Source organism: Alexandromys fortis, unplaced genomic scaffold, assembly GCF_014885135.2.
Source record: "Alexandromys fortis isolate MF-2015 unplaced genomic scaffold, M_Fortis_MF-2015_v1.1 scaffold_29, whole genome shotgun sequence".
In the NCBI taxonomy this organism is placed as follows: Eukaryota; Metazoa; Chordata; class Mammalia; order Rodentia; family Cricetidae; genus Alexandromys; species Alexandromys fortis.
The window spans coordinates 6,465,543-6,491,874 of NW_026067891.1; the positions used below are offsets into that span (position 1 = coordinate 6,465,543).

Here is a 26,332-nt window from a genome sequence, read left to right on the forward strand (position 1 = left end):
TTGACAAATTCCAGTCCTCGTTGGTCCTTCGAGGCTATTCTTAACTGCCATAATTACAGGGTCAGCCCTGGCCAGTGGCACCATGGGGTCTGGGCATGGTTAACTCTTCCAGGGGCCATCCTAATGCTGGGCAGGAGATGCCCTGCAGGGGAGGGGATACTTAGCATCACTACCACTGAGAGTGGAGCCTGATTGGCTGGAAGTGCTCGGTGAAAAGTACCTGACTGATGGTGTCAAGTGCCCTTCACACCTGCAGCACCTCAGTCTGGAGATAAGATGCTAAGACAGTGCCAGGCCTGGGGACACAAGGTAAATGCTAGTTGTGTAGCTCCAAAGCCCAGCACCTCTGTCTCCCTTACGGCAGTGCCATCCTGATGATACCTCTCTTGAGACCAAGTCCCTGACCCTGAATATGCCTCAGCATTGCCTTCCTCATCTATAAAATAGATATTGCCAAGTCAGGCATGATGGTGAATGCCTTTAACCTCAGCATTCAGGAGGCAGAGGCAGGCAGATCTCTGAATTCGAGGCGAGCCAGGTCTACAAAGAGAGTTCTAGGACAGCCAGGGCTACACAGAGAAACCCTGTCTCACAAACAAACAAACAAACAAATAATCTCAGCCTCTCCCTGACAGTAAAGGGGGGGATGCAGAGTGTCCATTGCCCTGACCACACCTCATCCTCTGCTGGTCTAAAGAATACGACTTCCCAGCATTCCCTGACCCCTAATATGATGCTCTTGTTTCTGAACCTTTGATAACCCTCGCCCCGCCGTGATTCAGAGTCTTTAGTTCTGAAATATTCTAGAAAAGAGAGGCTGGATGATAGCCAAGGACCAGGGACCTTTCCTGTCTCCAGTATTCCCCAGTCAACCTACCCCGAGGGTTCCCCATCAGTCCTTCCATCAGTAATCAGCTTCAGAGCAGGGTCCAAGTTCCTCCCTCCTTCCCTACAGCCATGCCTGGCAGAGTCTCTGATCCTCTTGGAGCCTCCTTAGCTATTCATGATGGCTGTGCAGATTGAATAGACTTTATCTGAAGAGCCAGCTTGCTAGTGACTGGTTATACACCATTACAGACCAAGAGCTGCTTGGCCTGGCCAGGGATCCCACCAGGCATATCCATAAACTTTCTTCCACATACCTCTGGGAGGTAGGAATGGAAGGAGTACCCATTATCCTTTGCTCTCCAAGGGTAGCTGAGGACATATGTGAGGCAGGTCCCAAGCAAACTTCCTATATAAACTTCAGGGGACTCCAGGCCCCCTGTGCCTGCTACACACCTCCAAACACAGCCATCTGCCCCATCATCTCATACTCATCGGTGTTTACCTTCCTACCACAACCTCAAGTATCCCCGGGCCCTCAGCTCCATGAAAACATCCATAGCCAAAGCAAGCCCATTTCTGTCACCTATACCCCAATGACACATTTTCAAAGTCATAGCTCCTCCCCTAAATTCAAAAACACACTTGAACAAACCCCTAGGCAGTGAAGTGTGCCCATGACCAGGGGCCTACTTTTCTGACAGGGCCCCAAGAGGATAGGACAAGTTCATTCATTGGCCCATTTCAGACAGCCTCAGCATCCCCTGCTGGTAGAGCTGGGGTGCTGGGCCCAGATGCAGCCCAGGCTCAGCGTTGGTCACACTTGAGTGATCAGCCAGCCTCAATGACAGGGCTGTCCCAGTGGCCAGTGTGAACACCTTCTAAACTCTTGGCTCCCAGCTCCCAGCATGTTAAAGCTCCTACCCAGGCGAGGTGTCCAAGGTGGCGGAGGCCAAGGCGCTGCTGAGGCGGCGGGTGTCCCAGAGCTTCACTTCTCTTTCCCGCATCTGTGGGGAAGCCGGAGAGAGGCTCAGAGGAGTCTCCCTGCTCCTGGAACCCAGTGTGTAAGGGTGCAGCCTGGCATGGTCCCCTGCCCCAGAGCAGCAGGGAGTCATGACAGGGAGGGGGGAGTTTGGGTTTTCATGTCCTGTTCTGCCCCTTTAAGAACCTTTGGGTGACAAGGGACAAGGGGCGTTTCCCTCCATGGACTCTAGTCCCTATGGGGCCACCATGGCTCCTAGGGTCAAGCTTAGCTACTGCAAATGGAATCTGCCAGTTTTCTAAAGCCCTCAATTCCCTGGGGGCCCAAGACCCAGCTGCACAGCCAGGCCGTATATGGACAGGCCTCTAACTGGCTGTCTGCACCCACCTCCCAATGGCCTCACCCAACCCTCAGGAAGCAGGAGTCTAAAGGACTAGAGAAGTTCCTGGCTGGCAGTGCCCAGGATGTTGGAGGAAACACTACCTGGTTGAATCCGGTGGATACAAGATGCTCCTGCATGCCTGTCCAGGCCAGCCGGGTATCTTTGTTGTTCTCGTGGGCCTGTGTGCTCTGCAGGGAAACAAGCGACAGCACTGAGCCATCAGGGCCCCCTACTGGGGACAAGGACCTCCTGAGAGGCTGGGAACTGGGATGTCCTGAGCATACTAGTCTGAGTGCCCACAGAGAACAGGAGAGGTGCAGAAGGCCACATGTGCCACAGGAAGAGCCCCGCCTCCACCTCTGAAGGCATCTCGGCACCCAGCAGCCACCAGGCTCAGGTTCATCCCCCTCCTCCAGAGAAGGCAGCAGCACTTTCTCACCTCCGTGGGTGCCCTGAGGGTCCTCATTTAAGAGCTGTATGAACTTGGGGAATGCACACCCTCTGCGCAGCTCACTCGTAAACACTTACGGTGCCCATGCCACCCACTCCCTGGAGCTGCCTGGAGGATCAGCTGAGAGTGCACATAGAAGGACTGGGCCTTTAGAAAAGCCCCGTGCAAATCACGGGATTAGAGGGATTATTGCCGCCTCCTGTCACAGCCAGCAGGCCAGAGGGCGGGCCTGCGGCCAGGCTCTGGGTAACATCCTGGAGAGGGTAAAGAAAGCAGTGCCCCTGGTGGCCCTTCAGGGGTGCTGGAGCATCTGACAGACAGGAAGGCTGCAGGCCCCCAGAAAGGGAAAAGTTTACACGGCAGGGGAGTGAATGGCCCTGTCCCCCTTGGGCCGTGGCAGGAGGGAGTCCAGGGGCCAGAGGAAATGCAAACAGCTCTCTCCCAGTCACCCTGGCCCCTGGAGCCTGAGACAAGGACCCTGTTACCAAAAATAGCTCACCCCAAATGTGGCCAGCCTCCTCCAAACTTCCCACGATCTCCTTGGGAATGAATGAGGCAGGGAAGCAGCTTGGAGAAGCTGGCCCAGGGCCCCCTCCCCAGCATGCAGAGGCTGACCCCAGCGTGGGAGACCACTGGAAATGCTCCGCCTGTCCTTCAAGGGGCTTTTCTCACTCTTCCTTTCCCACCCAGCCACAGTGGCACAGGAAGTCGGAGACGGAGCCTGAGAACTAGGGCCCCAGACTTCTCTCTCCACGTAAAAGGGGCTGCAGGGTCCTTATAGGGGTCAAGCCACTGGCTCGCCTCTGACACACTATTATGGGTCAGCACTGTCGTCTGAGCTCTTGTTCCTTCACCAGTGTGCAGTGTCCCTTGTGAGGGCGGAAAACTAGATGGCTCATAACCGGTCAGCATGTCACTCACTCATTCACGTCCATCAAGCATGGGAGGCAACAGTGGGCGGGGCGGGTCTAAGGCCAGGAGTGTGCACGGTGAAGACGGTCATTCTTCCCTAATGCGGATGTGCTGTGCTAGGGGCTAGAGACACGGGGAAGCAATGGGACATTTACACACAGAGAGTGTGTCAGGAGGCCAGCAGACTGAATGGACGAACGTCACTGCAGTTACTACCCGTGCCACAAAGGAGCAGAATGAAGGCCAGCGGAGGAAGCCCCGAGTCAGACTGCCTTGGTGAAAAGCCACCCTTGCCACCGCTGCCCTGTCCCTGGATGAGTTCTGTGCCTCGGTTTCTTCAGCTCTGAAAGGCACAATGACATCTTCTACCGTAAGAACAAGGTGTCAAAGTCTACTAATGTCCAGCACTGTGTCTGTGTTTAATTTTTTGGGGGGGTGGGGTTCTGAGACAGGGTTATGTCATGTAGTCCAGGTAAGTCTTGAACACTTGATTTCTGCCTCAGCCTCCTAAGTGCTGGGCTTATGTGTTTATAGATGTGCACATGACATCCAGCTGCAGATGTCTATTTTACAAGGTAACAGGGCAGAGAATGTAACTGAAGGAACTTTTTATTTGAGCTAGAATGGAAGAATCTACACAGAGCTAACTCTGCATGGTGACTGGGAAGCAAAAAGCTCCAAGAAGCTGCAGGTAGGGAAAGGAGGTGGCTAATCTAGTGTAGGAGTCTCTGTGACTACCATGGCCAACAAAGGAGCCAAGAAGGTAATCCAGTTCTGCGTGACCAGTAGTTGGTGCTGGCTCAAACTCTGGGAGTCTGACCCCAAATAGTTTATTTTAGACATATTTAAGAATAGCACAATTTGGTGAAAATTTTCCTGGTAATAATTAAATCAGTACTGTGTGCACAATAAAGTGTAAGACATGACTACATCAAAACTCTTTGTCAAGTACATGTGACACCTTCCAGAAGGATGGGCTCTACAGATTGACAAGCTCATGATAAGGGTCTGGGGGAAGATCTGATGTTGTCTTGGCTACAAAGATAGCACAAAGGTCACCAGGCTATTAACCACATCCGCTCCCAGACTTCTGGTTGGATAAACAGGTCATGTATCCCTCCCTTTGAAGGGACAACCCTGTGTGTTTAACATTCCTGGTCCCCTTAGTGGTCATCAGTGACCACAAGGACCTCTGTACCTCCCACAGGTTGGGGTGGCTGCCACTGGCAGCTTTCCACACAGAGATATAGACTGGAGTAGACTGTACCTTGGTCCACATCTTCTACCTTCCCATTCACACACAGAGAAATCAAGGGCCTAGACCGAGGAAGCTATGTGCCGTGATTGCCGAAAATGTAGCTGTTGGCTCCTTCAGTCCCTAAGCCTTGTGAGCTAGGACCCATTATCATGAGGAGGTCTTGTGACTCATAGGTAATGAGACTTACAGCTGGAAGGTGGCAGAAGTGGGACCACCACCGGTCCAGCTGCCTCTGGTTTCCAGCAAACTTCTAAGGCTGACTGACCTACACTGTAGGGTCACTAAGCATACTGATGCTCATGGAGGTCTTTTCTGCCACTCAGTCCCCTAACAATTCTCCCCATCTCTGGCCTGGAGAAAAGAACAGGAATGGCAGTGGTCCAGCTGCCCCAGCCAACCACGACCAGGGGGCAGTGGCAATTTCACATTCTAACTGAGGGGCAGTCACATCCCTCTCCAATGGCATGTCATTGGAGTTCCCAGCGTAGGGGAGGACCTCTCAGCTCCAGGAGATGGGCAGTCTCCTGGGCAACTACAACAACTACCAGCAGGTACCTACTTGGCTCATGGTTCCCTTCCCCCTCCTCCTGGCTCTTTGTTTGAAATAGGGAATCGCTAATTAGCCATGATGCACTACCACCATCCTCCTCCTCATCCAACCATCATGACGCTAAGGTAGTCAAAAAGCACCTGTCCAAAAAGAGAGGTCAGAGATGGGCAGTGGTGGCACACGCCTTTAATCCCAGTACTCAGGAGGCAAAGGCAGGCAGATCTTTGTGAGTTTGCCAGCACAGCTAGGACTGTTACACAGAGAAACACTGTCTCAAAAAACTAAAATAAAAATTTTTTTTTTTTAAAAAAAGGCTTATTCCAACTTTCTCCTGCCCTCAAACTTCAGAAGTTTGAAGTTGAAGAGACGGCTCAGAGGTGAAGAGTACTGGCTACTTTATCAGAGGACCCAGGTTTGGCTCCCTCAACCCACTCGGCAGCTTACAACCCTTCCTAATTCCATTCCCACTTACACACGTGCAGGCAAAGCATACACACAAAAATAAATACGCCTAAATGCAGAAAGAATTGCTGCTTCCCTTGATTAATAATGGCTTCAGGGCCTTGCTTGCCCCCACCCTAGGCTCTGGCTTAAAGGACGGCAGAGAAAGTCTAGGGGCTCAGGGAGGTTGGGCTGGGGCTCTGCTTCTCTGCTGGATCCTGGGCCAATGACACTTGCTTAGGAGGCTACTTGAGATAAGACCAGCCCGGGCCACACAGTGAGAATCTCCATCTCAAAAATTAAAAAAATTAAGGTAGGAAGATCAGAAGTTAAAGGCTAACCTAAGCTATATAGTAAGTTCAACACACGCCTAGAATACACGAGGCCCTGTCTCAAAAACAAACAAACAAACAGGGGGCTGGAGAGATGGCTCAGAGGGTAAGAGCACTGGCTGCTCTTTCAGAGGTCTTGAGTTCAATTCCCAGCAACTACATGGTGGCTCACAACCATCTGTAATGAGACCTGGTGCCTCCTAGCCAGCAGTACATTGTCTGCTTAATAAATAAATAAATAAATCTAAACTTTGAAAACAAACAAGCCAGATGGTGGTGACTCACACCTTTAATCCCAGCACTCAGGAGGCAAATCTCAGTTCAAGGCCAGCCTGGTCTATAGAGCAAGTTTCAGGACAGCCAGAGCTACACAGAGAAACCCTGTCTCCAACAAAAATAAAACCCAAAACAATGACAGATAAACAATTAAAAACCTACACAAATAAAAATATAAATAAGAAATTAAAGCAAAGTAAGGGTATAAAATACAGAAGGAGCCACCCAAGGGTCGCTTGCTTCAAGATTAAGTGCCTAGAGGCAGAGGCCAAAGATGACAGCGGAGAGAGGACAACTTTGGAGGAAGTCCCTGGGTTCAGATGAAGAGAGGCCCAGAACAGCGCAGGTAGGACCAGGGTGGTATACTCCACCCCACCCCCACTTTGGCTCCTATTAGACAGGAAGGGGGAACTCAGAAAAAGAGCTTTCAGAAGGAGTCTCTGTGAGCTGGCCCCTCAGCTCACACCACCCTGGCCGCCAGCAGTGGTTTTTCTAATAGAAGCCAGGTGTGGGCCAGATGCCCTGGGCGGAAGTTGGGGGGAGGCAGGGACGGTTGGAGGGCAGCATTCCAGGCCTGTGCTGCCCCCGCATTGCATACAGCCTCAGAGCCAAACACAGGCACCATCCCAGAGGCCAGTGGAGCTGCCCACGCTCTTCCCAGATCTCCTGGCTAAAGCCCCTCCAGAGGGCTCCTCCTGCTCAGATCCTCAGCGACTGCTTGTACTCTGCAACAACGTGGAAACCCCTGGCTAGCAGCCACACCAGCTCCACCTCAGCCTCGCTCACAGACCACCTCTGTGGGGTGTTAGGGAGGCGTAGGAGGGGAGGGAAAAGGGGGTGGGGATGGGGGAGAAGGCAAGCTGGAAGGAGGCCACTGCAAAGGGGAAAGAAGAAAGAGAACACTCAGAAAGTTGGCCCAGGGTGACGCCTAATAGGCATGAGTGCAGGTGCTTTGTGTAGCACCCCCAGAACCGTGGGCGCGGAACCCCGAGAAAGGGCTTCTGTCTCACCCTAAAACAGATTTGGGGACCTCTTTCTAGGCAAAGGCTTGGGGGACAGAGAAAGTGAGCTGGCGAGGTCTACTGTTCACACCTCGTCAACCTGAGATTCAAATGACCCACTGGGATGAAATCAGCAGCTTTTTCAGGGACTCTGCTCTTGGCTCAACCATCGGACGGGGCCTCTTTTCAGTCCTCAGCTGGACAGAGTAGAACTAATAACTATTTAGGCCCAAGAGGTATAATGTACCAAGTGAACAGATTTTTGAGGATGAAGGTAAAAGAGCCCCAGGCTATCCTCAACTCCCTATGGGGACCCAGTCCTCCAAACAGAGGAAGACTGCTAGGCCACTGGCAGTGGGACCAGGATTTATCCCTGCTGCTTGTCCTGGCTCTTTGGAACTCATTCTCTTTGGAGGGATAACTGTGCTCAGCCTAGATATAGTAGGGAGGGCCTTGGTCCTTCCTCAAAGAAATGTGCCTTGCCCTCTCTGGGCAGGGGAGGTAGACTGGGATTAGCATGTAAAATGAAAAAAGATAGTTTTAAAAAATAAAATAAAATAAAAATAGAAAAAAAAATCCCAAAAAGATTTCTGGGAAAAACAAAACAAAAAGGAAGACTATCTGTGATGGGTCTTTACTAAGGAACAAGACTTTGTACCACACCTCCCTGGGAAAAAAGTCTCATCAGCTTCCAGTTCTAGAAAGAACTAAAAATTCCTGGGACTCAAGTGATGGCTCAGCTGTCAAGAGCATCAGCTACTTGATCAGAGGCATTTGATTCCCAGCATCTACATGGTGGCTCACAACTCTACGTAATTCAAATTTCAGAGGAGCTGCTATCCTCTCTTGGCCTGCAAGGGCAGCAGGCATGCACATGGGGCTATAGACATACAAGCAAAATGCTCATAGCCATAAAAGAAAGTGTTTTTTAAATTCTTTTTAAAAAACATTTTCATTTCTTTTTATTTTATTATCTATATAGTGTTCTGCCTGCATGTGTGCCCGTGGGCCAGAAGAGGGCACCAGGTCTCACTATAGATGATAGATGATTGTAACCTGAGTCATCAATCACTCCAGTCCTTTATTTAAATCTAAAAAAAAAAAAAAAGGAAGAAATACTGGGGCGAGAGAGGCCATTCAATGTGCATGATGCAATCCCAGCACTCGGGAGGCAAAGGCAGAGGATCTCTGAGTTCAAGATCTATAGGGCAAGTTCTAGGACGGCCAGGGCTACACAGAGAAACCCTGTCTCAAAAACCAAAACAAAACAAAACAAAAATATGTATTATGTTCTTGCAGAGGACCCAACTTTGGTTCCTAGCACCCATGTTAGGCACCTTACAACTATCTGTAACTCTAGCTCCAGGGGATCCGATGCCTCTGACCTCTGTAGGCACCTGCACTCACATAACAAACCCTTACCCAGACACACGATCCAAAATAATAACTGTTGGGGCTGGAGAGATGGCTCAGTGGTTAAGCGCACTGGCTGTTCTTACAGAGGACTGAAGCTTTTACCCATATGACAGGTCACAACTATTTGTAACCTCTGTTCCAAAGGAACCCACTGCCCTCTTCTGGCTTCTATGGGCACTGCACTGATGAGGGGTACACACACGTGCAAGCAAAATAACCATACATATAAAATAAATAAATATTTGTAAAAGAACAATAAAAATAAATCTTCTTAAGAAAAGAGATTGGGTGGTGGTGGCATACACCTTTAATCCTAGCACTCAGGAGGCAGAGGCAGGTGGAATTCTGTACCTGTAAGTTCAAGACCAGCTTAGTCTACATAGAATGTCAATCAGGGCAACATAGTGAGGCTCTGTGTCAGGAGAGAAAGAGTGGAGACAGATATAGAAGGGGTGGGGGTGTCAGGAGAGATGGCTCAGCAGTTAAGAGTGCTTCTTGCTCTTCCCAAGGACCTGAGTTGAGCACCTGGCTCCTACATCAGGTGGCTCACAGCTACATGCAACTCCAGCTCCAGGTCTCCAATCTCCTAGTCTATCTTCAGTGGGCACCCATGTATATACGTGTGCACGTAGCCTGGTAGCCTGTCTCTCATACACGCGTATACACACAAAAACTATTAAATAAATCTTGAGAAGCCAGGCGGTGATGGCGCACGCCTTTAATCCCAGCACTCAGGAGGCAGAGACAGGCAGATCTCTGTGAGTTCAAGGCCAGCCTGGTCTACAAGAGCTAGTTCCAGGACAGCTAGGACTGTTACACAGAGAAACCCTGTCTTAACCCCCCCCCAAAAATCCCCAAACAACCAACAAATTCTGTTGTCATTTCAATTGAGCCAGGTGGTGGTGGTGGCCTTTAATCCCAGCACTTGTGAGGCAGAGGCCGGCAGACCTCTGTGAGTTTGAGGCCAGCATGGTCTACAGAGTGAGTTCCAAGACAGATTCCAAAGCTACACAGAGACAGGCTCCAAAGCTACAGAGAAACCCTGTCTCGAAAAAAAAAAAAAAAGAGAAATTAAAAATATTGAGAAAGAGAGAGAGTAAGAAATAGAAATAGAAATTCACCGATCTCATTCCCTGCCTAAAGCTCTAGAGGCTTCCCACAGCCCAGGGGACAGACCTTTTGTGTAGACAGACTGCTGGCCCCCAGAACAAGCTCTTGTCTCCCCTTTCCATCCTCTCAGATGACTTCTAGAACAAACTCTTCCCAGCTCTGGCCTTCTGCTTATGGCCATTGTAAAACTGGGTCCTCGTCTGTAAGCTAGTTTCTCAAGACAAACACTAAGCCCTCCAGGAAAGAGAAGCCCTTAACAATCACTGAGGACAGGGCCATCTGTATGACTAGCTGACTGCTGCCTACAGGGTCTCTGCTGGAGAAATGAATGAGTCTCCAGAGGCCCGAGGCCTGCTGCCTCATTTGGAGATCATGACTGCGTGGGCTCTAGGCACCCAGTATACAGATGACAAGAGACCTACAGTCTCCAGGTCTTTCAGGAATAGGAAGCCAGTCCATCCTGTGGACACAGAAATTGGGATGAGGATTCTTCCCGATTCCTCAGTAGCTGGCCTCTGCTGACCATGCCAGATAAAGACAGCAGGGCTCACAGGAGGGAAGGAAGCTGAAATCTCACATTACATTCCCTAAGTCAGCGCATGCCTCCACTGACAGCCTGAGGGCAGCCTGGCTGCATCCCACCCTGTGAGCAAAGCTAGGTGCTGCCCAGGAGTCTGAGATCAGGTCTCAGAAAGAGTTCCCAGCAGCACCAGCTGCTGTCACCACCAGGTCCTCCATATGCTGGAACTGTGCAATCCTCATCCTAGGTAGGGCTTTTTACCCACCAGCACTGGACACAGAACTTACCTGAGAGGCCTTGGTTCTTGCTCTGGGGTCAAAGATCCGTAGCTGCTTGTCCTAAAAAAAAAATGGACATATACTGGAAAGTAACAGAGAAAGATACCTAACATTTGTAACATTTGTCTACATGGACACACACATCCCTCCCCGACATGTATGCATATTGGCAATCACTCTAGTGAAAATTAGCCTTTCGTTTCCTGTTTCTCTTTCTTTCTTTCTTTCTTTCTTTCTTTTTTTTTTTTTTTTTTTGAGATAGGGTTTCTCTGTGTAACAGTTCTGGCTGTCCTGGAACTCTCTCTGGAGACCAAGCTGGCCTAGAACTCCCAGAGATCCGCCTGCCTCTGCCTCCCGAGTGCTGGGATTAAAGGCGTGCATCACCACTGCCCAACAGGAAATTTCTTTATTATCTGCTATATTTTTCCTATAAAACATTTCTAAAATAGTCTGTGAAATAAAAATAAAACTTGGGGCTGGACAGATAGTTCAGCAGTTAAGAGCACTGGCTGCTCTCCCAGAAGACTCAAATTCAATTCCCAGCACACAAATGGCAGTTCACAACTGTCTGTAACTCTGGTTCCAGAGAACCTAACACCTTCACACCAAATGCATGTAAAATAAAGTTAAATAAATATTAAAAATAAATAAATAAATAAAAATAAAACTGTGCCTAGAAGGGTGACTCGTGCCTATGACCCCAGCATTCAGAAACAGGCGGGGCTGGAGAGATGGCTCAGCAGTTAAGAGCACTGATGTTCTTTTAAAGGACCCACGTTCAATTCCCAGCACCCACATATTAGCTCCAGTTCCAAGGACCCAAGGGCACCAGGCACCTACATGGTACACAGATACACATACAGACAAAACACCGTATACAAACAAACAAACAAAAAGAAAAACTTAATGCTTGCTCTGTGTGTAGCCTGAGTCTGGGCGCTTCGTATGAAACAATGCACAGCCAAGCCTCAGTGAGGAGGGAGTTCACAGCTAAGGGCTGCAGTCTCTAACAGGAAAACCTGGAAGAAACCTGAGTTGTCAAAAGACAAGCACAAGACAAGGTGGAAAATCCCAAGCAAGATGCCGAGACAGGAGCTTGGTGGTGTGTGGTGTGAAGGGGAAGGACAGAGGATGAAGCAGACAGAGGATGGAGGGAGTGGAGGGCAATGGGCAAAAACAGAGTGGCCCAGAGTTCTTCTGGAAAACTTTCCCAGCTACACTTTACTTTGTACCAGGTTCAGATCCTGAGCAGAACTGCCCACCACAGTTAGGGTTCCTAAGGCCACGTGACATAAGATCAGACACAGGCAGAGTAGGAGTAAACACAGTGATGTCTGGTGGTGGCGCACACCTTTAATCTCAGCACTTGGGAGGCATAGGCAGGTGGTTCTCTGTGAGTTTGAGGCCAACCTGGTCTACAGAGGGAGTTCCAGGACAGCTAGGAATACACAGAGAAACCCTGTATCAAAAAAACAAAACAAAATAACAGCAACAAAAAGGAATAGGGAAAAAGAGAGAAGCAAGAGACCCACAGGACAGGAGAGCTGGAGAGTCATCCACGATGAAAGGCTAGAGAACTCACTTCTCACTCTGCAGGGCTAGAGCTGCTGAGGAAAGCTGGAGGCCTCCATTCAAAATGCTAACCTTACCGCTGACCAGCTAGTGGCCGAGCAAGACTGAGTCCAATGACAAGGTGACAGAGGTGTCTCCCACGGGGAGGGCACCCAGGTTGGAGGTGCAACATTGTTCTCGGTAGGTAACAAGCTCCACAGAGGAGACTGAGCAGTTAGTTGAAGGCTGGGTGCAAATCAGGTTCAGAGTGGGTTAGCCTTGAGACTGTTCTAGGCCAGGCCAAGGGGCCTAACTAGGCTGCAGGGAGCTCATAGCAGGCCAAGCCCACCATCTGTGATGCCCGTTCGCCCTCTAGTGGCCACTGGTTTCTTTTCTCAGTCATTAGAGGTCAGGGTTAGTTTGGGTGCTCTGAGAGGCAGAGCTGCCCTACTCTGGCAGAAGGCAGCTCTGATGAAAGCGGCGTGCCATATAGGCCCAGTCAGGCAGCACAAGCAGCAACTGCACAAAGCTAGAGCCTGTTCCACAAACTCTGGCAAAGAGGGGCTCCGACTCTCTTACGCGTGACCTTGCCTACCACTCCAACAACACTCTCCATGGGCATCTCCAGCTAGTCTGTGGTCATAAGGCCTTTTGCTCCCAGTACTGTATTAGTAGGGCTAGTAGTACCACTGGGATCTCAAGACACCTTTCCAGCAAAGAAAGGCAGAAGTGGGCATGTATTCTGCAGGAGCTCTAGCCACAATCAAGGTACCCACTGGTCCTTAGCATGTGCAGACAGGTACCGGCCTGGAAGAGATGGTGCATCGCACAGGTGGCACACCTAGGTCTGGAAAGGAGGGAAAGGGGCGGGGTCCCTTTACAAGCTCCTAAGTTTATTGTGCCACCCACTCGGGAAACACGTACTTCTTGTCCTGGCTGCTTTGGGCTCTGGATCTAGAGGGGAAATGTCTCCCCAAGGGGAACTAGCATGAATCCCCTGGGCTTGGCCTTCTCCTCCTAACTGCCTTACGAGATAGCACCAGGCCAGGCAGTGTCCACACTGAGTCAGCCACAGTGCCACCCCTTACTGGGTGGGCTATTATTCTTTGTCTTTCCTGGCCAAGTCTGGTGGCAAAAGGGGGTTCAGAGCAGGGAAAAGAAGGGGCTGGATCATCACATCAGTGAGGGAGGGGCACGAGGTTTCTCAAAGGAAGGAGAGGCTGGCCTCGACTCGGGTGATGTGTTGTCAGGGCTGGTTTCCTGACTGGGTACCCATTTTCTAGAATGAAGGCCAAGTTTATGTTCTGGGAAGTGTCTCCCATCCTCTAGTGCCAAACCTGAACAGAAACCTACCAGAGTGTCTCGGGGTCATATTTTCAATCTCCAGAGCTCAAGACAGCACCTGGAACCCACTGAGTAAGGAACAGTACCAGAAAGGATACTCGGTAAGATTTAGAGGTATGCCTTCCAAAAGATGGCAAACTGAAGGTGAGAACACGGAAAATAAGGACTCTTCAAGTGTATAGGTCCACAGGCCTGGGAGTACTCGGGGCTTAAAGCCTTCATTGGTCCCCATCCTGGATTCTCTACTCCCCTCTCTGGCTCCATTACCCCCATTCCTTTTGCTATTTTCTGAGATAGGATTTTATATAATTCAGACTTGCCTCAAACTCACAACATGGTCCAGGCTGGCTTTTAACTTCTCATCTCCTGGCCTCTACCTTCTTATTGTTAGGACTGCAGCCATATAATCTCATTCCTGGTTGCCGTTTTTCCTAAGTCTCTTCGGGCCCTGATACCATCAAAAATGTCCCATATCCCAGTGCCACAACTCCCAGTTTCCTATACTCTGGTGCACAGCTACCTGGTGAATCCTCCAGCTCGGATCCCAGGCCCCACCCCCCTTACCTTCTTACCACCACCTTCTCCTTGCAGGCTTATGACTCTTCCCTTCTGAGAGTACCCCCGATGCTGGGTGATGTGGGAGTGTCATATATCAATCTGTTGATTTCATTGGTTAAGTTATAATAAACCAGCTGCTTGGCCTCATGGCTTGGAACATAGATGGGAGGAGTAAACAGAATAGAATTCTGGGCGGAAGAGGAAGTGAGGTCAGACTCTGCTCTGCTCCCGGAGAGACCCGACAGCTCTGCTGGAGCAGAGACGCCATGCTTCGATCTCCTGGGCAGATGCATGCAATGAAGCTCCTCTCAGCTCCGAACCCAGAATGGACATAGGCTAGAATCTTCCCGGTAAGCGCACCTTGGGGTGCTTACAAACAATCTTTAGAAATGGGCTAGTCCAGGTGCGAGAATTAGCCTGTAAGGGCTAGAGTTCATGGGCCAAGCAGTTCTTAAATGAATACAGTTTGTGTGTTGTTATTTCGGGCATGAGCTAGCCAAGTGGCCGGGGTGTTGGGGACGCAGCCCCGCCGCTCCTATTTCAACAGCTGGGCACAAACTGCACCTCCCTTTCCATCCTCTGCTCTGTTCTGCTCAGGATTCCACGAGGTCCTGACAAGTGGGGATGCCTCCAAGCACCCCAGCTCAATACACCTCCTACCATGGTAGCAGTACTGTCTAGACCATTCACACAAGGTACTCTGCAACTCACCTCAGTGTGGGGCTCCCCTTGTATCTAAGATCCAAACTCACAGTCCTCACCCTTCATATCCAATCCACCACCCAAACGCTCTATGGCCTCTATCTCTACCACCCGGAACAAGTACAGTCCTCTTACTCATTCCCTGGTGGCAGTCCCCAAACTAAGTCCAGACACTGCCCACACGGAAGCCACAGTAGTGTGTCCAATGCCAACTCTGCTCATCCACAGGTCACCGCCCACCCTGCTGTCTATAACTTTCCTGCCTGCCTACTGCCACTGCAACAACACCCGCACTTTCTCCTGAAGGCTTAGCGCTGTCTCCAGACGTCCCACAGACACTTGCGCACTCCCACCCTGCCCGAGGAATGAACTCTTCAAACTTTTCAAACTCAGCCACTGGCCAAGGTCAAATTCCTACTACCAATCCGATTGGTTCAAAACACCACATCCCTTTCAGAGATGAGAACTTCCTGACCATACCAGCCCCATGCTAAGTTTTCAGGCTGCTTGCTCCCTGCTTACCTTGCATGCTGTGCCTACAAGGGCTCCATCCCGGCTCCAAACAGCACTCTGCACCAGGTCCTTGTGGGCCTCCAGCTCTGCCGGGAAACAGCCAAGGTCAGGCACCAGGGTGCCAAGGAAGTAGAGGAGAGTAGGCCTGTTCTGGGGCGACTCGGGAGCAGAGTCAGCAGCCTGGAGGGGCAGGGCAGCAGCTCCATCCACACGTGCTACAGATGCATCTAGAGGCTTCCTTCTTTAAGCCTGTCCGCATTGGGATTTGCCTCTATTTAACAATCTTCTCAGATTCCTGCTCTCGTCTTCCACGCTCACTTCTGTTCTCTCTAACACACACACCCACTATGTCACCCCCGCCTCTGCTCTTCTATGTCCCACCTCCTTCTGCAATTTGGGGGTTTGGAATACAAGACATGCCTACTTGAAACAGAGAGTGATATATCTATTACAAAGCTTTAAGATGTATACTATCTGCCTATCATACTATGGTACTTTTTTTTTTTTTAGGTTTCTGGTGTGGAACCCAGAGCCTTAGGAATGCAACGCAAGCACCCATCCTTGATACATTTCCCCCCAAACTACTAAAAACACCAACAGAGAAGTCAAGGGCTGTCCAGATGGGGGCTGCCAGAGAAGGGCAGCCACTCCGGAGTGGCCGTACCTGTCAGGGGCTGCTGCTTGGCTACATCCCAGACCTTCACAGCCCTGCCAGCTGTGCTCACCAGAACACCATCTGACGTTGGATGGAACTGCAGTGTGTCTACTGCAAGCTCCTCAGGACCCAGCACCACTCCAGGCGCAGAGGGGAGGGTGTCTCCAGCACTTGGCAGCCGCCAGAGTTTTATCTGAAAGAAAGACCAAGTTTGTGGTCCAGATGCTAGGAGCCTCACTGCCACACACAGTCAGGCCTGCCCAGAACAATCCTGGTCTCAGCAAGCAAGGTCCCCTGCTGAGACAAGGCCAATACATTAGAGGTCAAGGCATCTCACCTGCTAGGGCTTGAGAGCCACACATCCCATCATGGACGGGAGGGAGCCCAACTCAGGGAGACTAGGGTGTGATCAGAGACCAACAAGGGTGCCTTGTGAGTGTTGCAGTCAAGCCTTGGAAGGACAGATCATAACAGCAGCTCTGAGCAGGTACTTGGGGGCCAGCAAGGGCATGCATAGAGGTCAGGGCTCAGAGATCCCAGGGTATCGAGGGTAGTTCATAAGCAGCTCTTCTAACCAACCCCACTCACCATCCTGTCGGCTGAAGCTGAAGCCAGGAGGAAGTCATCAAATGGAGAGAAGTCCAGGTCAGTGACCAGATCTGTATGGAGGAGCAATCAGATCTGCTGAATGCCCCTTTCACACCCAGTGAGCTCCTTCTGGAGTTTCAGGGGTGACACCTTTGCCCATATTAAGAAGCCATGCTCCCTCTGGACACTAGAGACACATATAGGTCTCTTCCTACAACATATCCTGGTGAGTCCTTGAGCTGCTGTTTCTGTAGTCCTATTGGAACACAGCTCCACCATGCATTGGCATGTGTGTGGTCTGTGTTGCTAAGCACACACTCTATTACCATGAAGCACATGCTACCCAGAGTTAAGTAGCTGGAACAGAAACTGTGTAGTCTCTGCATCCTAAAATACTTGAACTTTGTAGAAAATGTCTCATGGCCCTTCTCTGCACATTAACACAGAATCACATGGTTTAGTTTAGAGTCTTTCTGACCAGTTTCTGTTTTTTTTTTTTCTTTTTTCTTTTTTTTTTCCGAGACAGGGTTTCTCTGTGGTTTTGGAGCCTGTCCTGGAACTCGCTCTTGTAGACCAGGCTGGTCTCGAACTCACAGAGATCCGCCTGCCTCTGCCTCCCGAGTGCTGGGATTAAAGGCGTGCGCCACCACCGCCCGGCTTTTTTTTTTTTTTAACTGCTGAATCACCTCTCCAGCCCCTTTCTTTTTTTTTAAAATATATTTATTTATTTATTATGTATACAATATTCTGTCTACATGTATGCCTGCAGGCCAGAAGAGGGCACCAGACCTCATTCCAGATGGTTGTGAGTCACCATGTGGTTGCTGGGAATTGAACTCAGGACCTCTGGTAGAACAGTCAGTATTCTTACCCTCTGAGCCATCTCTCCAGCTCCCCCTTTTTATTCTTAAGATAGTCCTATGTAGCCCAGGGTCACCTTAGACTTGATATATTGTATATATTGTAGGAAATAATCTTTAACTCCTGATTTTCCTGTCTTCTTTTTTCTCAAATGCTCGGATTAAAAGGATGTGTCACCATGTTTATTTTTATATACATTTTTTACATACATATATTTACATACATAACGAATTTTTAATTAATTTACTTTAGTTAGTGTATGTGTATATATATGTAGGCATGCACATGTCATGGCAGCATGTAAAGATCGGAGGACCACTCTATTGAAGAAGTTCACTACTGTCTTTGTGAGATCCAACGACCAAACTTAAACCATCAGGCCTGCATAAAAGTGCCTCTACCTAGGTGGGTGGTGGTGCACGCCTTTAATCCCGGCACTCAGGAGGCAGAGGCAGGTGGATCTCTGTGAGTTCGAGGCCAGCATGGTCTACATAGCAAGTTTCAGGACAGGCTCCAAAACAACAGAGAAACCCTATCTCAAAAACAAAAAACAGAAACAAACCCCTGAAGCTCAGAACCAGAATCAGGATCTAGACATGCCAGCTCTTATCTTTGTCTCTTGGTGTTTTTTACCTATGAGGGAGCTACCCCAGGTTCTGGAAAGTAGTAAGCCCCATCAACAGCATACTCTACATAAAAGCTGCAACAGCCATCTGTGGGCAAACCAGTAGCTTTGGTGCAGTGGTAACTTTGGAGTCTTTCTCTGCAGAAGCCCCGGCAGCAGGCTGCCCTTGGGTGTAACGAGCTCTCATCCCCAGAACCCTCCCTAAGCTGAGCCTCACAGCACAGATCTTTTCTCTGTTTTGTTTTGTTTTTCAAGACAGAGTTTCTCTGAACAACAGCCCAAGCTGTCACGGAACTAGCTCTGTAGACCAGGCTGGCCTCGAACTCACAGAGGTCTGCCTGCCTCTGCCTCCTGAGTGCTGGGATTAAAGGTGTGCGCCACCACTGTAGCATAGATCTTTAAGTCTGTAATTCTAGCTATTTGGGAAGTTGGGACAACCCCATGAGAGGCTGTCTCAAAAATAAAGCTAGAAAAATATAAAAAGATGCCGGGCAGTGGTGGCACATGCCTTTAATCTCAGCACTTGAGAGGCAGAGGCAAATGAGTTCAAGGCCAGCTTCATCACAGAGCAAGTGCAAGGATAGCCAGGATTACAAAGATAAACTCTGTCTCAAAAAACAAAACAAGGGCTGGAGAGATGGCTCAGTGGTTAAGAGCATTGCTTGCTCTTCCAGGGGTCCTGAGTTCAATTCCCAGCAACCACATGGTGGCTCACGACCATCTGTGATGAGGTCTGGTGCCCACTTCTGGCTAGCTGTATACATAATAAATAAATAAATAAATAAATAAATAAATAAATAAATAAATAAATAAAAGAACACACACACATATGTATATAAAATATACAGACACACACATATATAAGATTAAGGAGGTACATGGGAAAAAAGTCTGCACTAGAGATACTAAGTGCTATTCTGGCCAATGACGAAAGACCTTGAGTACATTAGACTCTGACCATTGCCCTGCCTTTGAAGATTCCCTGTCTTCCAGCCTTTCATCTTCGAGTATGCTTGCCTGGGTCACCTAGCAGCCAGAGGAGCAGAGCAATGGGGCACCTAGAACAGCCTGAGATGTACGTAGTAGGGCTGGCCATGGGACCTGCTGCTGCTCCAGTGGAGAAAAGGCAGCACGCCCAGGTTCTGAAGCAGGTGCTGGAACTGGCCCTCAGCCCACTCCCTGGTAGCTGTGTTCTTCTGAGCAGATGCTGGAACTAGCCCTCAGCCCACTCCCTGGTAGCTGTGTTCTTCTGAGCAGGTTTCTTACCCTTCGGGGTTTGGTACCCTCACTTTCTAGTTGGGAAGTTACTGCAGTACTAACTGCTGGGTTGTCATGGGGATTCAGGGAGGTCTATGCGTGTAAGGACTCACCCTGTGACTCAGTTTCATTACCATATTTCCTCCTTTGTTAGATGCCAGCCGCCTGCTCTACTGCCTGATCCTGCTGGCTAGAAATCCAGACCAAAGTCATTGTAAGGGGCCGCCTGTCCATACCCACCCACTTTCCTTGTCTCTCCTGGCTGGAAGGAAAGCAGGATTCTCACCCACATCAATGCAAGCAGTAGGGACAGCAGTGGTGCCTCTGGCATTGCTGATGCTGGCTCGCTGTCCCATCTGCAGTGTCCTCCTTACCCACCACCTCCATGTTTCCTCTTCACCCCAAAGCCCCAACCCTGTTTTTCCTTTTAGCTCTGGTTCATCCTGCACCACATATTCCCCTCCCTAGTATAAAACTGAGATCCACTCCAGCTGCTTAATCCAAAAGGAGATTTGTGGGGTGAATCCTGGGAGCCTTCCAAAATTGGAGGTGTAGCCAGATCTGTTACTTTAGGAGGAACTGGGCTGGGCTGAGTGACTGTGGTTTCCAAGGGTTTCCTGCCTGCTTTCCTGCCAACCTTGGGTGGCTCTGACCATGAGAATTGAAGAGTAAAATGATGGCTGCCTTGGACCACTGTGCTAAGGAGTCTACTAACCACAAGAGGATCTAGATAATCAGAAGTGTTCGGAAACAGGATGCTCGTACATGTAACTATCTTTATAACTGGCAGCTAATGCCGGATAGTGTGGTGCATGCCTTTAATCCCAGCACTCAGGAGGCAGAGGCAGGAAGATCTCTTTGAGTTCTCCAGCCTCGTCTACAGAGTGAGTTCTAGGACAGGTTCCAAAGCTACACAGAGAAACCCTGTCTCAAAACAATACCAATAACAAAAAAAATTGGCAGCTAATAACCATCTTTACCTCTGATTCCAGAACATCCAATAGCAAAGGCACTGCATGAACACGGTAAACACGTGCATGCAAACACAGCCACACACATTAAAACAAAAACTTAACCAAAAACAACCACACATATTAAAATATAAACGAAACAAAACAAAAAAACTTAACAAAAATCAACTATTCACCTTTTTTTAAAACAAAACAAAACACTATATATGGTATCCAAATGACATCTTGAAACTTTTTCAAAGTTTGGATTAGTGGGCTGGAGAGATGGCTCAGTAGTTAAGAGCACTGGCCTTAACTACTTTCAGAGGACCCAGGTTCAATTTCCAGCATCCATATGGTGCTATGTATGAAGCATCTGTAACTTCAACTTCAAGGAATCTGACAACTTCTTCTGGCTTCCTCAGGCACCAGACATGCATGTGATGCACACACATGCAGGCAAAACACCCATATGCATAAAAAAATTATACAAAATTTAGATTGGGTTAGATGTGGTATTTAACCCCAGCACTCAGAAGGCATATGCAGTTCGAGGCCAGCCTAATCTACAGAGCGAGTTCCAGGACAGTCAGGGCTTCACAGAGAAACCCTGTCTCAAAAATCAAAACAAAACAAATTTAGACTGGAAAACACCCAGAGGACTTTACATAAAGCTTGGCTTTTATTATTAATGACTTAATCCTCACCATCATAACTCTGACATTGAGCAGCACCCCTACTTTTGACTCTCCCTCCTCCTACCCTGCCTAAGGACTAAGGATTTATTCTCTTCCTTCACCCCAGGTCTTCAACAAGAGAGCTCTAGTCCATAGGGCTAAAGCTATAGAGACAGAGCCAGCCAGGTCAATGCTTAGGGGAGAGCAAACTTTCCCCAAAGTGGGCAGGCTGCCAGGCAGGCTGCTGGTGACCCCAGAGCAGCTGCAGCAAACAAAAGCCCTTTGTAAGGGCCCAATCCCACCCTGCAGCCCAGCACAACTACTTCCTTGGACGGCTTTTAGCAGCCTGGCTGGGAAGGGGCCTTAGAAATGAGTGGTGTCCTGCTGGACTCCAGAGAACACAGAGTAGGAGCCACATGAGTTTTTTTTTTTTTTTTGTGTGTGTGTGTGTGTGTGTGTGTGTGTCTGCCTGTGCTCTCAGGTAAGATATCTGGGTGTCCAGGACTGATACTGCACATCCTTCTGCTGATGAACTGGAATGTCCAGCTTCCCTCCTCCAGGCCAGAACTCCAAACCAGGTGCAGCTTTCTGACCCCACGTATCTTGCAGAACACATAGTGGGGACAAGAAGCCACAGGCAGTGGTGCCAAGTATGCGTGAATCCCTGGACCCAGGCTTCTTCGATCAAGCACCACTCACCTGAATGGCAGCCAAGGTAGGCCACGTGCCTCTTGCTCTCTCCATGGCCTTCCTGAGATATGATGCCCAACACACCTATTAAACAAACACAGGGGTTCTGACTTTGAGATTAACGGGTGCCACTTACCTCCCTTCAGAAGACTTCAAGAGGAGACCAGACCCAAAACCAGGCGACCTCCTGAAAGCCAGTTGTCGCTTTTCTTCCTGACTTTGAAGGGACCTAGATTCTTCCCTGGCTTGAACTATCCGCACTGGATGTAAAGAACACTGGCAAAGAGGCTTGCTTCTTCTCACACTGCAGATCATCTGGGAGGTTAGCTTTGGGCTAACCTTTGGGCTTTCCTCCCATCTTCACCAGAGAAGGAAGCCAGCACCCCAAACCAGGTTGAGGGACCAAGAGAAAAACTGGAGACCATGTGAGACGGTTCACTTGGGAGACTGAGGCAAGAGAATCCTGTGTGCTGGGGGCTGGCTTGGGCTACAATGTGAGACTCTATCTGTGAGGTGGGGGTAGAGAGTGGGCGAGGACAGTACTGACGAACCTTTGGACCCAGCTCTTCTTAAAGCCCTGAGTCAGCTGAAAAGGTATTTGTCCTGTGCTTACCTTATTTTGTCTGTGTTGTCCCAAACAGCCAAGGGAGTCCCAACTAACACAGGGCTTTAGTTTTTTGTTTTTTTCTGGGGTTTTGAGATAGGGTCTGGGTAGCTCAGGCTGGCTTGCACCTCACGCTGTTCCAGACTTGGCTTCCTGGAGCACAGATTATAGGTATGCCGCTCCACACCTGGCACAGGGCTCTTCAGACCGTCATTATCATCCCAGCCACCCAAGGCCCAGATACAAGGTGGGGAACTGTCTGTGGCATGGCTGAAAACAGAAGCACCGGGTTCTCTCCCGCCTGGCTAGAACAGCCACCATGATTTGTGTACAAGCACTCCCTACAAGGTGAGCAGTTTATAGGGGTCTAAGGCCTGTCCCTCCCCCCCAGCTCCGGCCGGTCCAACTCTCCAGTGTGAATGGAGCTTGCCCTTCTTCACCCTATCTATGGTGATGATGTTTGAACCTTTCTCCCATGTTTACTTCCCTACCTGGGCGGTCGGAGTTGAAGGCAATGAAGCTGCAGCTTGATTTGATGTGGTTCCCACATGTGGGGGTAGTTCCAGCACGAATGTCACTGATCCAGGCCTGCAAATGAACAATAAGCAAGATGGTTAGTGTCAGGTCTCTGCTCGTGCCTAGAGAGGGCCCTAATATAGGAAACTCCATCTTCTGTGTGTGTGCGTGCGTGTATGTGTGTATACACATGTGTGAATGTGGAGGCCAGAGGACAACCTCTGGTGTCATTCCGCAGGGGCCAGCCACTTTTTTGTTTCGTTTTGTTTAGAGACAGGGTTTCTTTGTGTAGCCCTGGCCATCCTGGAACTAGCTCTATAAATCAGTTTGACCTTGAACCCAGAGATCCACCTGCCTCTGCCTCCCATTTGTTAAGATTAAAGGCGTGCACCACCACTGTCCAGCCCCACTTTGGTTTTTGAGACAGGGTCTTACCCAGAATATGGAACTCACAAATTCAGCGAGGCTGGCTGACTAGTGAGCTGTCTGTGCAGCTGAGCGGTGATTACAGGCACATAGCATCACCTTAGGTTCTGGACATGAAACTGGACACATGTTTCCACGCATGCCCCGCACAGCAAGCAGGTTACTAATACTCATTTCCTCGGCCCTAGGGAACTCCGCCTGAGTTCTGCACCATCAGAGAATTACTCCTTTGGATGTGGAATTGAACTTTTTTGGATCTGTCCCAGAGTCCTCTACAAAATACCAAATGTTCTTGAAATAATCTAAGTAGCTAAGCGGGTGATTTTCTCTTGCAAATCAGCTCCCTAATAAGGGGGAGGAGGCTGTCAGAAGCAGGCGCACGTGTCTGTGGAGGGAATATTTCAGTTCAGAGAGGGGGAAGGTGACAAAGAAGTGACAACCTAACAGAAGTTGGGCTTGGCTTCTGCAGATTCTCTGCAGAAGGCTCTCCTGGAACCCAAGGACCCCTTGAAAACACCCACACTCAGCAGGAGAAGGTAAAGACCTGGCTTCCTCAGAACACACTCTTTCCTTGCCTAAGTGAAAAGCAATAATGTGAACACCCCCACATGTGGGGGAGAGGAAGAGCACCTGTCCTGCACCTGAGATCAGCAAGGTCCCCGTTTCCTCGGTGACAAAGCACCCACACTCCCTAGTTTGCTGTCCATTCCCACCCAGTAGAACATCAGTACCATACATTACTTTTTTTTTTTCAAGACAGGGTTTCTCTGTAGCTTTGGAGCCTGTCCTTGAACTAGCTCTCGTAGATTGGGCTGGTCTCGAACTCACAGAGATCCACTTGCCACTGCCTCCCAAGTGCTGGGATTAAAGGCATGTGCCATCACCACCTGGCTCCCATACGTTACTTTTCCTTCCTGATTCATGTTTACTCTACAGTGACAGACAACAGCTTTGAAAGGGAGAATGGACAGCCTGCTCGCCCACCTCCAATCACGCAAACTGTTTGCAGCCCTCCCTGAGGCCCCTAGTTCCATGGACCTGTCTCTTTAACTTGCTGGACGGAGGTCCACACAGGAAGGCACCCCTGAAGGTCTCCCCAGACCCTTCCAGTAGTAATTACTGCACTCCTAGCAATGCTCTTGATTCAAACATAAACTTCCTCTCAACCTTTCAATGACTCCACACTGTACTCAGAACAAAACCCAACTTCCTCCTCTGCAGTCTGCCCTGTACTCATCCATCACCCTGCCCTCTGTCCATCCTGGGTCCACTTTCTATTTTCTCACTGGGCTTTTTCTTACTTCTTACCCTTCTGGCCTCAGCTGCAATCCACCTCCCAGGCAGCATTCTCCACAATGGTGAGAACCCCGACTTCAGCACTTCACATCATACAGCACACCCACACACCCCGGGGTGTTCTTCAACGCAGTATAGTGTGCTTGCTGGCCATCTTCCTCCTGAGGCTGTTAAGTGCCACAGGGGAGGGGAAATGCCATAATTCACTGCCCAAGCTCATGAAGCTGGGCAGCACACAGTAGGCAAGGAGAGGATACTGTCCAGAGAAGGAAACGGAGAAGGGCTGTCATAACTTGCTTTGGGCCACCGACGGTCACTAGAGGTCAATTCCTAAGCCCAATTATCCGAAGATAGTCCAGGCTTTCCAAATAATAGGGAGATAGGCCCGGGCCAGCATGGTCTCTGAAGAAAACTCAACAGGCATGCTGTCCTCGACACTTCCTTTAGGCTCTACCTGCTCTAGCTTCACCAGGCCCTAACCGCTACTAGTAGCATCACCCTAGTTAAGAGAAGAGCTTGCACCAGCAGAGGAGGAAGAGCCGGCGGAAACCCAAGGAAGGAAGCCTGCCTGGCCAAGGGGCTCCCTCCCCAGATGACACCCTCACTCTCCCCGAGACAAGAAAAGGGTGCATCTCCACATAGGCCAGCCCCAGGCAGGGACGATCCTAGACATCAGGAAAGAGAAGCCCAAGTCTGCAGTTTCCCAGCCCGGCTCCCAGCAAGGCCGACCGGAAGCAGAGGCCTGGACGCGGCTGGGAGGGCTGCGAGGCCTCCTGGGGGTCCCAGGGCAAGGGAAACTGGCCAGGCCTACCGGGATCACCCAGTGGCCAGGGCGCGTCACTAGAGCTCCGGACTCTGTCCTCTAGGCAGTGAAGGGGCGGCCTGGACTATGGGGCTCAGCTGAAGGGAGCGGTTCCGGGTGGAAAGCTCGGGGGCGGGGAGGGGCGGGGTAGAGGGTCTCCGCAGCCCAGGGGTGTGCAGTGCTCTGGCTCGCACTAGAGGATGGCAGGCATCTGGGACCAAGAGCGAGGGATCGGGGTCCGCGGTCCAGGCTCACCTCTCGGCGGGACGGCCGGGCCTCCATGTGCCGAAACTTGGACACCTTGAAGCGGTTCATGGCGGCTGGGACAGAGCGAGCGCAGCCTCGACGACTAGGGGCGTCAGCTCTCAGGTGCACGGTAGGAAGCTACCCTGGACTCCCGTAGCTTCCAGCCCCACCCGCCCGTAGTTTGTGGAGGACACGCCCCGACCGACATGCTGCCAACCAATCGGAAGCGTCTGCGGCCCATCTTGACACGCCCCCGCATCGCCCTTCTTCCGTGCGGACGCCGCCAGCCCCACCTCTCAGCCAATAGCTGTCCTGAGAAATCACGCCCTGATGCCTGAGGGACCACAGCGCCTGTAGGAGGTCACGTGAGCCGCAGCTGTCCTCCTGCTTTTGAGACAGACCACCCTTCTGTTGCCCTGGGCTTAGACTTACAGGACTCCTCCCTGAGGCTTTTCAATGACCTGTGTGCAGTCTGTGCCACTATCTCCTTCCTCGAGTAGCAGGACAGAATTAACTAGACTAGAAACGGAGGATAAGCAGCTGGCCTCATAAACGCGAAGCAGAATCAAGAAGGCAGATTTTGTCTCTCCAGGCCTTCCACGTGTTGGGTCGAGAGCTTGCAGCAAATCTCTAAAGTCATTTACAGATAAGTGGAAAGGGCAGGCTGAAGAGATAAGGACTACTAAGAATTCTTTACCGAGATATCTCTCTCTCTCTCCCCCCCCCCCTCTCTCTCT

General features: G+C 50.2%; 1 protein-coding gene across 1 annotated transcript in view; it reads right to left on the bottom strand.

Annotated features, from left to right (window-relative positions):
* Coro7 (coronin 7) overlaps positions 1–25,764 on the bottom strand; it is a 51,640-nt gene extending 25,876 nt beyond the window's left edge. Inside the window, exons 1-9 of the mRNA XM_050129234.1 lie at positions 25,605–25,764; positions 22,801–22,897; positions 21,715–21,789; positions 16,646–16,716; positions 16,067–16,250; positions 15,412–15,488; positions 10,744–10,794; positions 2,291–2,377; positions 1,750–1,832 (exon numbers count right to left, since the gene is read on the bottom strand). Coding sequence (XP_049985191.1) covers positions 1,750–1,832; positions 2,291–2,377; positions 10,744–10,794; positions 15,412–15,488; positions 16,067–16,250; positions 16,646–16,716; positions 21,715–21,789; positions 22,801–22,897; positions 25,605–25,664 — 785 coding nt within the window. The 5' untranslated portion in view covers positions 25,665–25,764. The remainder of the gene's footprint in view (positions 1–1,749; positions 1,833–2,290; positions 2,378–10,743; positions 10,795–15,411; positions 15,489–16,066; positions 16,251–16,645; positions 16,717–21,714; positions 21,790–22,800; positions 22,898–25,604) is intronic.
* Positions 25,765–26,332: the final 568 nt, after the last annotated feature.